We start from the raw sequence: 16,089 nt of genomic DNA, 5'->3' as shown, positions 1-16,089 counted from the left end.
ATAGAAAAAATATTATTAAACATATTTTAATATGTTTTTATTATTTATATTTTTAATAAAATTTAATAATTATCTTAATACTTATTTATGTATAACTTGTTGAGTTTAGTAATAATAATAATAATTTTGATAATGACAAACATAATTTTAATAGGTTGATAATCTAAAAGTGTTGTATATTATTCTTATGAAAATTTGAGTTTCATTGAGAGTTTTTTTTATTGTTTTTGCTTAATGTTTTGGACAATACTTTTACATCAAAGAAATATTCTGCTAAAATGGAGAGTTACATATGAGAATGTTAAATTTGGTTTATTCTATAATTTTAGAGTTGTTCAACATCATCTCCTTCATAGTTTATCATTGAATATTTTATTTGTAAGATTTATTTTATTTATTTATTTTACTTCAATAGAAAAAGACATTTAAGTGAGATATTAACAAAAAATCATAGAAAAAAAAAAGAACAAAAAGAGATACTTTGAGAGAAAAGCCAAAGTTTATGTCTAATTTTTTTTTATTGTATTTCTGTTTTAAATTTTGTATCTATGATGTATCCTTTGTTAAGTTGGATGAGCACTTAGTGTATTATAAGTCTAAGGAGTGAACCTAGCCAAATTAAGATTGATTAGAAGTTTGATTTGTCCCTGATAGGATTATATTGGATCCTTGGAAATCAGTGTTTATAATATTTGAAAAGATATTAAAAATTTTATCACTATTGTGATGGAGACTACATATAAACTACATGGCACAAGGTAGTTGAATAAAAATATATAATTGTGTCTTGTTTTCCTTCTTATTTTGTTTTTGTTTTTATTTTTTAGAAGATAAAATAAAATTGTGTCATGCATAATCAATTTTATAGAGTGAAGATAGAAAAACTAAGTTTCATTTTTTTTTATTTGAGAATTAATTGATCAAATTTAAAAGAATACTATAGATTCAACTCCTTATTTTCTAGATCTTAAAAAATTTTTATAATAAAAAAGAAATAGTTAAATTAAAATAGAAAAAATATTTTAATAAATTTAAAATTTTTCGTTTAAACTCTACTTTATTATACTAAAACAATAACTTTTATTTTATAGTTATATTATATAACGTTAAATGTCTTAGATTTTATAGAATTAGAAGTTTATGTACCATCTATTTAATGAAACTCTTATGTTTAATTTTTAAATAAGTCCAATATCTCACTGTATATTGTAACTAACTCTTTGTATTTTATAATAATAATAATAATAATAATAATAATGATAATTTATGGGCATGACTGTGGGAATCAGATCTGGCATTATTCTTTTACTGGATTTATATATTAAAATAATATTTTAGATGAAAAGAATAAAAAAAAAGTAATCCACATGATATGAACAACAATTCATGCTAAAAAATCATACGTTACTGGAGTTGCCGGTCGATTAGAAAAGTAGGAGGATATGTAAAGCGGCTTAACTTGCACTCTTTAACAAGGCTTTACAAGAATTCAGACAAGCTAATCAGGATTTTTAAACATCTGCTACACATGTCCTTCAACTATATAAATCTGTAAATCTATATGAAATTATATCAGTATACTAGAATGACCTTTTTTATAAATAATGTGAATAATAAATTTTAAAATATGTCTAATAAAATAAAAACACACTACATTTTAGATTTTATTATTGATTACTAAAAATTTGATTGGTTTTTGTTTTTATTTTAAATATTTTTTATTTTTAATATTTTTTTTGTTATTATTTTCATTGATTTCATTTTTTCATAAGATATTTATAAAAGGAATAAATTATTAAAATGATACCCAAAAATTTATGTTATTGACAAAAATAATTCCAAAAGATGATATTGACAAATAAATTCTCGAAATATTTAAAAATACGACAAAAAAACTAGATATTAAATATATATTTAAAAAAAAGACTTTAGAGATTAAATTTTGATACAATTTTTTACAAGTATTATTAGAAGGAAAAGTTTAGGGGCCAGCAATCTTATTATATTTTGCCCAGCATGTAACCAGCAGAAAAATGTGAGCCATTGGATAAAATTTCACACCAATCTCACACCATCAAATCATCATTGATGGCTAGTTGATGGCTACCAATCACAAATGTTGCTGACCCCATAACATTGCTCTATTTTTACATCCTTAAAATTTGGTAATTTTATGTTAAGTAAATATTTTTAAAAAAATTTATTGTGAAAGACAAATTTGTTTGGAAAAAAAAATTAGAGATCAAATTTTGTCTCATTTTTTTGATACACATTCTAAATATTTGCTCAAATATTGTCCCAAAAATTCGGATCAAATAGATTAATCGTTTATTAAATACAAAAATTTTTTTATCACTTATAAAAAAATATAATATTTATTGATTATTTTTGTCAAATTTTTAATCATTTAAAGATTATTATATTTTATCGATAATACTTTTTAGAGATCTTTTATGAATCTTTTAAATTGGTAATTAACTTTTAAAAACATAAATGAATCAGATCCTAATTTACGGAATGATATAGATAATTTTAAAATGCCCAATAGTAAATCACCTGGTATCTGAGGTGAATGAGCATAAATACCCTCAAAGTACCAAATAGCTTTAGCAGCACTAGGAAAATGGTCAGTCAAGAAACCACCTCCATTTTCTCTGTCAAATATTCCTGTATACCCCCATTCATCTCCGGCCAGAGGACCCAAGTTGCATATCTCAACAGCAAGAACATCTCCAGGCTTCGCTGCTATACCATCACTGTCAATGATTCTAATTGGCCCACTAAGATAATGGGTCTGAATCATTCAACTACCCCGGTTAGACTCCAAATCCATAATTGATTCCATAAATAATCATTCAGTTGAATAAAAAGACTAGCTAGTTATAGACTATCTTAAAAAAAATCATTAACCGAAAAAAAAAAATCAGCCAAGCTACGTATATATTAAGATAATCACTTACTTAAAAAATATATATATTAAAATATAAAATACATATTAAAAATAAATTAAATTATATATATTAAAGAATTTTAATTAAAGGAAACAGACAAAGGGGAATTTTTTGGTATCCTCAACTTTTCCATGGGATACCATGTTGTATGTATATCTTATAAGAATCAAGGGTTAGACTTACTTCATGTTTTTTTCTTCACCAAAATATACTTTAAAAAAGTAAATAAATAAAAATATCCAAGTATCGAACTCTTAAGCTGAATAATAGCCACTTATTAGGAACATATTCTTATTATACAAACTTCATTCTCACCGAAATCAATTCTAATGGCTTCTTTTAAAACCATTATAATATAGTTATGCTGCAATAATATTAAGAAAAACATTACAAAAATATTTAATCTCATATTTTCGTAGCAATAAAATTGATCGATCTAAAATTTAGTACACTTAAAAATTTACAAATAGAAGCATTCTATTAGATGATAGTATAATACTGAACAATACTACATGAATAAAATTTATTAATAAGTTATATTAAATTATAAATTTTAAATCTTAAATTCTAATAATATAAAAGTAAAATATTAATCTAGCTAATATCGATAAAAATATTTGCTCCCTAACATTTATCAATACTTTATTCACAGCACATCAAAATTCGCATCATAAATCGTAACAGAGTCGGTTCACATGCTATATAGTGTGGCCTAAAGAATCACGTTTTTTAGTTATATCCAAAATAATAATTAAAAATAATCTTAGTTTTATTTATATCATATATATTTTTACCTTTTAAGATTTTATAAGCAAAAAGTACTAAAAGTAATGATTAAAAAAAAAAAAAACAAACATATCCTAAATTTCTAACGTAGAGAGAGAATGGATTGTGTTTCTTTCATACTTACAATAGAAAGGTCTAAAAGTTTTATGTCCATTGCTGAATTATCATCTTTAATAGCTCCACCTGTCCAATCCACCATCTCTATTCTAAACACTTCACCGGTGTTAACTTCAGCAACGTATGGTATGTGAGGGTGCCATCGGTTATGGAGGGGAAGCTTTTGCTCCCATGGCTTCTTCTTCAGCTCTATTGGCACAACTAGTCTTGGAGTTGGTGGAGCCATGGATCAACTCTAGTATATGCCTCTCGAAACAAAGGACTAATAATTGAGGTAGATAAATGTGTTCTATAAAGTTAAAGTTTGGCTTTTTTTTTTGTTGGTATTTAAATTTTGGCTTTATGCTTTCTACAAAGATAACTGTGTAATAGGACCACAAAAGGGGACCAAAATTGTCTTAGTGTAGGCCACGTCTTAGTCCCCATTAATAGTGTGGGCCTTTGAGTGTATTCTTGACAAAATATAAATGAATCACACAAGAAAAAATAACTAAGAGTCATCATCTTCTAGAAGAATACTAACAACTAGGAATAAAACAAATAGCAGAGTGAAAAATGAACGAAAAATTATTATATTTGGGCCTCTGTAGTTTTTTTGGGTGTTGGGCTGTTTGTGCATTACTATGCTCCAATATGTCCTTACAAGCCAGAGGATGATAGATGTTGAGAATCTCCAATTTGAACAAATTTGTATAGAACGGTTGGAGAGAAAGAGGTTTAATAAAGATATCGGTCAGTTGATTGGAGAAAGAGACAGAAAGAAGTTTTATGGCACTGCCTTGCGAATTAGATGACAATCAATTTTATGGTGCTTGGTTCGATCATAGAAAATAAGATTCACCGCAATGTGAAGGGCACTTTGATTGTTACAAACTTACGATATAACACTGGAGGTTGACAGCATGATATATTTATAACTTTTAGCAAATTCAAAATTTATTAGAGTTCACAAGTTGTATTGGAGAGAGCATAATATTCAGCTTTACTTGAGGAATGAGCGACTGTCGTTTGTTTTTTAGTTTTCCAAAAAATTAATGAATCATTTAAGAAAAAGTAAAAATCAATTAAATAGTATCTTGTATCTGGATAGCCAACCCAATCAGAATTACTGAAACCATACAATTGTAGTACAGAAGTTCTGAGAAAAAAAAGGTCTTAATCCTAATGGTAGTATAGTAGTGACAAAAAAAATCATGAACTAACTTAATTATTGTGTTGCATATGTAATGTCGGGCCGAATCATTGTAAGATAAAAAAGACAATCAATAAGACAGAAGGATACAATAAGATTAGAAAGTAAAAGATCGTTATCTTAAAATAATCTAGTGACACTGTTCATAAATGAAGAAATGAGTCTAGCTCTCAATAAACTTGAATCATTCAATAAATTCAAGTAATATTTATGTTGAAAAAAGAATATCTCTTTAACAGTATACAACTTATATTTCCAGAAAATATATCAAGATACCCAAATCTTTAATCTTGAAGTGAATATCCAAATTTTTTTTAATAGAAGCAATCTTAGAATACATTAGTAAGGATTAAAGAATTAGAAAATTTCATAATTCCAATAAATTGAGGTATGATTTAGGAACCATTTGGCATATGGACTAAGATGGGATTAATTGGAGAGTAAGAAAAAAATTGAGAAGATTAGATGTAATGTAGTGGGTGGCTCCGGAATAAAAATTCCAAGCATTTGAAAATTTATTTTGTGAAGAAACATTATGCAAAACAAAAAAAAATATGAGAGGAGCAAGGAAAGTGGGTACCAAACCTAGGCCTGGAAGAAGCCCAGATTGAGTTTAGTTTTGAGAAACATTATTGCTGTTTTTGCATTTATGAGTTTGGGCCTCCATATTTTTCAGAAGTGCTAGAAGAGCATTGTGTTGGGCTGAAGTTAAGCCCAAGGAATTGACTTGTTGTGTTGGCCCATGGTGATCAACAATAAATAATGTCTAGGATTAGGGATATTCTAATCCATCTGACAAAAAAAAATTATTTTTTCGCTACTTTGAAAGTGGGAAACTTGAGAAGAAGACTTGCTGGAGAAGATGAAGAAAACCAGTCGTAGAAGCGAGGACGAGCAGGGTATCTTAGGTGGTCGGGAGGGAGCTTAGTTCAAACAAGGAGAACCATGGCCTCCAAACTTTTATTAAAAAAATTAGTAATATTTTTTAAAAAAATAAAAAATAATTTAATTGGTTCAAATACTTTATTATGACTTAAAATACCAAAATTTAATCTTTATCTTTTGTTTTTATTACACAATAGTTTTTAGTTTTAAACATTCAAAATATGTTGGATTTAGACTAAACTGAGTGTATTCGCATTTCACAATTCTCTACTCAATAAGCAACTCTCATTTTACATTTGAGTTTCTAATATAAAAAAATAGGTATTTTTTATTTATATAATTTAATATTATTTTATATTTTACTATTTATTTAATTTAATTTTTTATATGATAAAAAATATTAAAATATTCAATAAGTATTGATATTATTGTATTCGTATAAATTGAAAAAAAATTTCAATAAATATTATAAATTTTCATATTTGTCATTCTAACTTCTTTTTTACATATTTTACAAGATATATATTCAAATTTTTATATAAAATAATCATAAAAAAATCAAAGAATTGATGCATTTTTTTAAGAGGAATGCTAATATTCAAGAAGGAGAACATATAGCTTTTACAATATTAACGCCTGTAGATAGTTCTTCTACTTTAATGAATCACGAAGAAAGTGAGAAACAACCTTCAAAAGTTTAAAGAGCTACATCTGATAAGTTTGACTTTAATTCTTTGGAACGAGACCCTAAAAAACGGCTTTAAATTTGACAATATCACTCAAATGAGAGAGAGATGAGGTTAGACAAACTTATCTTAAACGGGGTCCATATCAAAAACATTTTGATAATTATCTTCTACCTGGTCTCCCAAAATTTTGTTTCAAGTTTCGCCACTGGCCATGTCATATATCAATTAATTAAAGAAAAAATTTAAGGAGCAAGCAATTTTATTAAAATTTGGTCAACACTTAATTAACAAAAAAAAAAGAATATTCTTACACTATTAGATACTAATAATAATTAATTAATAACTATAAATTAATAAATTATAAAAATTATTGTTCCCTAACACTCCTCTTTGTAAATTATATGCAGTATACATCGAATATTTAGTCAATCTTAATGAGAATGAAATGGAAATGATGGATACATTGGTTTGATATGTCCCTCTTACTATCTTTAACAAATACTGTTATTGGTGAAATATATTTAATAAAATCCATGCATTATATGCGGTATCAATTTCATATTCATTACTTTTAACAATGATACATTTAAATAAATTTAATGATTATATGTTTTAAAAAATAATTCAATTTTGAATTTGACACATTGGATTAGACTAAACAAAATAGTTTAAACCTTTGCAAAATAAGTAATAAAACATTGAAATTGAAAATTTATCTTTTACATATAGAATATAGCTAGAAAGAATTAGATAAATATTTTCTATACATACTATGTATTATTTTAATTAATTAATTTATATTTTTTATTACGTGGCATTATGTTGCTTTTGCCTTAGCACCACGCAAAAAATAATTTTACTATTATTTTTGCAAAATATATACTAAATTGAACTAGTTATTTATAATTCTTATAAATAACGTGCCTATTAACCCAAAGGACACCAAATTTTAACTAATAAGCTTCCAAATTTTTCCTTATTCCCTATCAGGTTAAATAAATCATCTGGCGTTATGTTGCTCACAACCGATGACCACGCAGAAAATAATGTAATTATTATTTGTGGCAAATGAATTTTCAATCCAATTACTATTTGGCATAAAAACGCATACATTACATAGTTCAATAAGACAATAACATATTGCCAAAAGGACCCACTTAAATAAAAATATTTAAAATATTTTTTTAAAAATATTTTTTAATAATTTAAATTTAATGTATATAATCGATTAAACTATATTATTTTTGTCAAAATTAGATCAGATAAATTAATTTGATCGGAAAATTAGTAAATCAAACTTTGAACTGATCTAAATTAATATTTTTTTATAAAAAATAACTATATATATATATATTAATTTTAAAAATCTTAAGTCTTACACTTAATCCTGATCTCACATAATTCTCTGATATATACAAAAAAGATAAATAACATTGTTGTGAGGTGGGAGTGAATAATGTACTCGAACAATTTCAACATATATGTCGAAAAACGAAAATATTATGATTCAATATTAATATATTAGTTATTTTTTTGATAATTTTTTTAATTTGACTATAATAACTGAATAATTATAAATTATATAAGATTTGGATCCTCTAAATTTTTAGTTTTATTTTAGAGAATAAAATATAAGTTCTTACTATTTATTTTATAGATAAGATAAAAAAAATACGAAAAAAAATTATTTAAAAATAAAAAATTATACTTTATTTTTTAAAGTAAAATTCACAAGATCCAAATCTATAGAAGATGCGAACAAATTGTGAGTTGTGACTTGTGAGGATGAAGATTGTATCTAGATACATCGAGTATTTAATGAGTCTCAATGAGAATGAGATGGAAATGACTATACCTCCCTCTTAGTATCTTTAAAAGGCAATGTTATTGGTGAAATAAATTTAGTAAAATTCTTGCATTAAATGCGGTATTAATTTCATTATCATTACTTAACAACCAAACATTAAATTTAAACAAATTTAAGGAGCAGATATTTCAGTAAATAATTCAAATTTGGATTTTGTTTAAATTTCTACAAATTAATGCAAGAAATAATTAATATATATAACATTAAGAATGAAAAAATATTTTTTACATAAGGAACGTAGAAAGAGTTAGATACATATGCTTTGTGTATACTATGTATATTTTAGTTAATTGTATATATTTTGAGGAACACTTAAATAAAAATGTTTATTTTATCTTTTATTAAAGATGTTTTGTGTTATATTTTAATTAATTTTTGTATAATTTATTTGATATTTTTCGTCATATATTATTAAATTTTTTTAAATATTTTTTTAAAAATAATAAAAATTGCCTAGCAAAATGGAAGACGACCCGAATCGAATCTACCACTTAGATGGAGTCGCACATATTACTGGTAACGTGCATGATGAGGTTAGTAAAATAAAATTTAAATTTCATTTTATTTTCTGAAAGAAAAAAACTATGTGTTAGTTTTGTTTAAATCGGTTAGATATTGTTTATTAACATGATTAGAATGTGTAAACTTCAAGTAGTTAGAGGGTTGATTTAAGAGTAGCAATATATTATAAGCTATTTACTGATATTAAATTATTTAGAACTTGAATATTATATCTGATAAAATCTGTAGTCTCGAACAGTGGTTAGAGTATTAATACAAAGATGATAGTGTGTTAGAGTATATAAAAAAAATACATGTTGGATAAGAAATTTTGAGAGTTTAATAGATATCTGGTTAAAGTAAATCTACAATAAAAATTATCCGTCTTAGATCATTTATTTTTTGTAAAGTTTTTTTTATTCTAAGAGTATTTTTTCAATGTCATATAGTTCCATTGCTGCATCTCGAGCATGAGGAGGCAGCATGGTATGCCGTTAGACGATAGGATCATGTCGTACGTCTAGATGGCTGGTCTGGACCATCTCGTGAGACTCAATGACCACTAGTTTAAGATAGATGAGGCATTAGTCAATTTAGATAAACTACGGGCACAGTGTCAACCTGTTCTCTGTCACAAGTGCGGTTTAGATCAGCAGCGAAGGACGGAGAGGCCACAAAAATTGCCTCAGACTCAATCAAGGACAGGAATGAAGAGGCACTAACAAGCCTTGAACTCGAGCCAGCGGCCATAGCTGAAGGCAGAGTATTCCGGTTAGAACCTCCTGAACTAGAGACCACATCCACAAGTTTGGCCAACAACTCAGGGATCCTCACCTCCGAAAATTGTCGACGACAGTGGAACAGAACTTCCAAATCTTCATCTCTACATATGACGAACGAATCATACTTCACATCATCCCACAAAACGGATATTGAAATTCTGTTGAATAACTTTTCCACCCGTTTCACGCCTTGCAGCCCTAGTTTTCGAATTATAGTATCCTTAAGCTTGGTGAAATTCGTCGAAGGTCTCACGAAAACATTAAGCAGATCCTTATCCGTAAACTTAATTTCGGAACGCGTTTTTTCTTAATCAACCCTCTATAGTGCACCAAAACTAAGAAACTCTCATCACTAGCCATTTTGGGGCTCATTATGATGGAAAATTCACATTCCACAGGTATTTATACACATTTGTACCCTACTAAATCGAATTACCCAGCTTCCATTTACGTATGCTGCTGAAACTATAGTAAATCTGCCTATCCTAATTCAATTTATTCAGCTTGATCTCTAACAAGGTAAATTGAATTAGACTACTTCGATTTATTTAAAAAGATGCCAACCATGCATAAATCAAATGTGTCAAATTCAATTTACGAGATAACGTAGCCATGCATGCATAAATTGAAGGAGACTGGTTTGATTTACATGGGTATATACTAAATCGAATTTACCTATTTCGATTTACATAGAACTACCCTAAATCAAGTTTTCTTGCTTCAATTTACTAGAAATATCCTCTAGGGACACACGTAACGATTTTTTATTTAGGTGATATAGGTAATATTTTCATGCCTTTGCTTTATCTAAGTGATTTGTCCTTTTAATTAAGGGAGCCACTTAGATAAAGACACCTAAAACGTCTTTTTTTAAAGATGTTTTCATGTTGTGTTTTAATTAGTTTCTATATAATTTATTCGGTGTTCTTCATCACATATTATTAAATTCCTCAAAAGATTTTCTTTCCAAAAATAATAAAAAAAACATTTAATTTAGACTAAAACAAAAAAGGTAATAAATTAACTATTTTTTTGTGTTCCTCATCACATATTACTTTTTTTGTTTTAGTCCTATTTAAATATTTTTTATTATTTTTGGAAAGAATTTTTTTTAAAAAATTTAATAATATATGACGAGGAACACCAAATCAATTATACAAAAATCAATTAAAACACAACACAAAAATTTTTTTTAGTAAAAAATGAAATAAACATCTTTATTTAAGTGATCCCATATATTTTATGTAACCTATTAGTTAAAAATAATTTGGTGATTTTACGCTAAATATAATATCTTTAACGATTCGTTTTGTAAATATCTTTTATTATCTGAAAGTTAAAAATTTATTCACTGCGTTTCAATTATATTTTAGTTCAGAATTTGCCTTTTAACTCATAAGCTCCCAATTTTTCCTTGTGTCATATCATATTAAATTGATCATGTGGCGTCGTGTTAGGCACATCTGATGATCACCCAGATAATAATATAGTTATTATTTATGCAGATTATATGTAGCAAATTAATTTATAAGTTTATAGTAATATATAGTAAATTATTTGTGCAAATAGAAATATTCCTCTTTGAAACAGTTATATAGAAGAATACCCCAAAGAACATGTGTGATACTAGAAAATAAGATGTAAGGAATAAGGCACAATGACAGATTGTTTGATATACAGAAGAAATAAGAAAACAAAATAGAGGTAAAAGATAAATTGTTTAGCTAGTTTGTTTTGCTAGAAAATAAGAATGAAAAATAAATAAAATGTAAAGCATGAAAGGGGAAAAAATTCTTGTTAAAGTCAGCTAAAAAATTGTTCAAGAATCTTGGATAAAAAAATTAACTATTTATTGATTTGCTTAGTTTCCTACGTAGTTTCAAACTCATTGAAAATTTATTTAATATAACACTGAAAATAAATTCAACAATCAACATATTATACATATATAAAATTTTACTTATTTCAGTTTAAATGATATAAAATAGTAAAGGCACACTTGCTTTGACACATTTCGATTTAATTTTCAAGCGTGTCTCTTTTGATTTGAAAAAAAAAAATCATTTTAATTATGCCTATTATCGATATGCGATATATTAGATGTGTATAGTGATAGAGTTAGTACAAAATTTATCTTTTAATTATGAAATTGGACAACAAAGATTTTTTTTTACTAATATTTTTACAAAATTGTACAATTTTTTTTTTTTTTTACAAAATTCAAGAAAACTAAAAAAAAACCAATTTGGCGAACAGATATTTTCGATCTGTACATTGTACGAATTTTCTGCTAGTTTATAAAAAATAAAGCGGAATTTTGAGATATACAAATATGATAATAAAGTGGAGAAGTTTTTTAAAATAGACTTAGATATGATAAATAAACGTGATTTGGAGATCATGGTTAAAGAAATAGATTACAACGATTACATTAACATGCTTTGCTACATTCTAGAGCCCTTAAATTGGAAGCAATCTAGTTTATGTATTTTGAGTTACCGAGAAACTAGAAAAACGAATAAAACCTAACAAAAATGACTCATTATGAAACATGAGATCACATCAATGAAGCCTATAACATCCAAGTCTAAGACATGCAAAAGATCATTTGCCTTAAAAAGACTAAAAAGGTCTTTTTGTCTGACGTAAAATAAAAAAATTATTATTTTTTTAAATTTTATTTTTTAATTTTAATTTTTTAAATACTATTTTTTTATTCAGAATAAATTCGCCACACCCTAATAAACGCTATATTTTTTATAGAGTTTGCCTAACTTGTGAACTCTCCTTCAAATTATAAAAAAAATTGCTAACTCAAATTTTTAAGCATCACAATAAACAATGACAACCATTATCATCGTCTTTAGAGTACATAAAAATACACAAGAGTACACAAGAATAAATCATATTTTTATTGGGAAAATAATGTGTTTCTTTTATTTATAATAGAAATTTTTTTTATTAAATATGGCTTATTTCCGTATATGTGTGTATTTTTGGGCCATGAAAATGGTTGTTATTGTTGTCTGCAATGTTAAAGAAGTCATGCTTGTTGTCTATGTATTTTTGTGTATTTTTGAATACTATGATAATGACTTAAAAATTTGAATTTCGTGTATTTTAGAAAAGATTGAAGTAAAGTTTGTGGAGATTAGACGAACTCTATAAAAAATTAGAGTTCACTGGGAGTGCGACGAACTCGCCCTAAATAAAAAAAATCGTATTTAAAAAATTAAAGTTAAAAAATAGAATTTTAAGAAATAATAAATTTTTTATTTTATTTCAGTAAAAAATCCAAACCAAAACTTACAAAACTAAAGATGAATCTACCATCCAACAACAAATAGAACAACTTCTTTCACAATGAACTCGGCAATCAGAGTATGAAACTTCTAATTCACAGGTGAAAGACTCATTTGCCTACTTGTTAAATATTTTAGGAATTAATTCATCGTGGCTCTCGACCACCGAACAGAGTTTAGGGAGGAATCAAGTGAAATAATATAAGATGAGAAGATACCATATTTAACTCAGATCTGCAATAAATTAGTCCTTAACCTGTCGGATTGGGAGATACCGTGCGCAACCAAAAAAAATTTTAAGAATTAATGAATCTAATTTTAATATTTTAAAGGATTAATTTGTCTAATTTAAAAAATTTTGGATGACACAATATTTGGTCAGTGTTAAAATAATGACCTAAAGTTGTGTTCCACTAATGAGTAATAATGTTAACGGAGGAATAGTATGGTATCCAGTAAAACTAAACATCAGGAACTATTTTGTTTTTTTTTTTAATCATTAATACTAATTTCTCTAATATAAAATTTTGTAGAGACTAAGTTATTACTGATCCTGATGGACCATAAAAAATACACTTAAATTATCTTAATGATAAAAATATCTCCAAATTTTATTATCCAGTTATTCAGAGATGATTTCACAGCCAATATAATTTAAGAATCTAAATTCAATAAATTTTTACAATTTCAATTACTTAATCATAATCGAACTTCCACTTTTCAGCATTATATTAAACATAACAATTCATATAACCTAACCATCATTCAAACACATACTAGAGCCATATTTATCATCAATCAAGCATATAATAGTTTATCTATTCTCATCACAAGCACAACCACAAGAATAATAGTCTAATTGCCCTAACCCAACCTTGTTTGTTGATTAAACACACAAAGCTTTCTTCTACTGCCTTTTTGCCACCGAACCCTAATTCGCAATAAGAACCAACATTATCTATTACACTCACAAGGCCATTCGGCCAAAACAAATACAATAAAAAAATTACTTACCCTTTCTCGCTTGTGATGGTGGTTGTTTTATAAATCGGGCAAACTAGAGGAATGGAGCAAGGAGTTGATCAGAGGTTCGAATTAGAGAAGCAAGGGAAGAAGGTGAAATTGCTGGTTCTTACTTTACAGAGAGGCTTGAGGAATTAACTGGGTGAGTGGGATGAAACTCCTGCTTCAGCTTTGGCTGTTCTCCTTTTTGCTCTCTCTTCTTTTTCTGCCGTTGACCCTTCCTTTCTTCTGCTTGATGTGTGTTTTTGGAAGAAGAAAAATTGAAGCTAGTTACCTTCATTTATACAGAAGGAAGGATGGGCTGAGCTGTTGATGATGGCTTCGTGTCTTCCCCTTCCTTCAACACAGTAGCAATGTAATATGAGGAGGTGAAACTATGGTTTATGGCTGAGTTCCAAGCAGTGTTAAGAGAAGAGTTAACTAGGGTTAGGTTTATCTGGGTGGGAGGTGGTTTGGTTGGACCAAAGAAAAAGAAACCAATCCGGTTCAAGGTTTGGCTTATTAAAATAGTGTGGTTCAATGATTCATTCATCAGCTCTTTTCAAAAACAACCAAAGAGATGATTAAAATATTTCGGGAGTAATTAATTTACAGAACAATTTAATTAGAAAGGTTCGTCACCCAGAAGCACTAAAAGAAAAGTTTTACCACTACGTGTTCTAATTTTAATTCGTTATCTATGCTATATATTTCTATATCTAAACCTATGCGCGTCAACAAATGTTGTATAGAATGAGAAATCACAGGCCTCATGAGGCAGGGTGGTTACATTCTATCCCCCTAAAAAAATTTGCCCTCAAACTTTCGTTACCACGAGAGAAGAGATCGGTTTTGGTACTAGTATTTCCTTCTTCCACAACAAACACCCTTTGTAACACCTTACCACCCAAAACTTTACGCTTAAGTCGTAAAATAGAGGTGGCGAGGTATTACGACTTCTAAAAATTAAAATACATACTTATAATAGTAGAAAGAATATAATAGACTAGGAGCCTTAAAAAATGGGTAAAACAAAATCGCAAAAGGAAAAGCGCCACTCTCCGGAAACGGAACAACTTGCGTGTGGGGAAAACTATAACTATCAAACGTAATGTAATAAAAGTAGGAATAGAAAGCCAAAGGTACAAAATAACAAGCTCCTAACTCAGTCTGCGAAGTCAAGGCTGGCCAGAGAATACTTATAAAGCTAAGTACATGTATATACATAACTGCACAACAAAATAGCCCAGTAACCACTTCACTTCAGGTGTCTAGACGCCTAATGAGATACTTCTCGACCTGCATCGGAAAAACAACAACATAGTATGGAATGAGAACAGGATGTTCTCAGTATGGTAAAGGTGCCCGCATAGTTAATATAAAAGGTCTCGGGAAAGCCAGAGGCATTCCTAGAACTTTGACACTCAGACTTCATCTTAATGATTCAACTAAACCAGAATTAGGTAAGTTATCTAAGGTATTCAAGTTCTGAATCTAAATTATACCTAACATTCTACTTTCTGTCGCTTCTAATCCTTTGAATATCCCATAGGACAACCCTCTTCACACCTCCGCCAAGAGGGGTTTCTCAGAAAACATACACATATAATTCAAGCAAGGAAAACACAGATAGAGAAGCATTTATAGCAAGTAGAACAAGTAGCAGATAAGCAGAATTTAGCAGTTAAGCAAACTAAAACGACACACACTCAAACAAAGCAAACAAATGCATATGATGCATGCCTGTCCTATGGCTGATGAGTCTCATCTGTCGGTTATACAGCCAACCCGACAAATCCTGGTAGTTAACCATTGGACAGTCCCTCTGTGCGCGCATCCCCAAGCTCAATAATATTCCATGGAGTTAAACTCTAAGCTCAATAATATAATATTCCATGGAGTCACACTCCAAGCTCAATAATATAGTATCCCATGGAGTTAAACTCTAAGCTCAATAATATAGTATTCCATGGAGTCGAACTCCAAGCTCAAATATGATATATATATTTATATAT

The 16,089-nt window shown here is 27.9% G+C and overlaps 1 protein-coding gene across 2 annotated transcripts in view; it reads right to left on the bottom strand.

The window, feature by feature from the left end:
* Positions 1-4,147, bottom strand: part of LOC107481376 (uncharacterized) — a 17,378-nt gene extending 13,231 nt beyond the window's left edge. For both annotated transcript variants that reach the window (XM_052259444.1, XM_016101662.3), the window contains exons 1-2: positions 3,862-4,147; positions 2,557-2,794 (exon numbers count right to left, since the gene is read on the bottom strand). In XM_052259444.1, the coding sequence (XP_052115404.1) occupies positions 2,557-2,794; positions 3,862-4,080 (457 nt within the window). In that variant the 5' untranslated portion in view covers positions 4,081-4,147. The remainder of the gene's footprint in view (positions 1-2,556; positions 2,795-3,861) is intronic.
* Positions 4,148-16,089: the final 11,942 nt, after the last annotated feature.

The sequence above is a fragment of the Arachis duranensis genome, chromosome 1 (assembly GCF_000817695.3).
Source record: "Arachis duranensis cultivar V14167 chromosome 1, aradu.V14167.gnm2.J7QH, whole genome shotgun sequence".
NCBI lineage: Eukaryota > Viridiplantae > Streptophyta > Magnoliopsida > Fabales > Fabaceae > Arachis > Arachis duranensis.
Note: the sequence above shows the minus strand (reverse complement) of the source record. Positions and strands in the feature narration are given on the sequence as shown.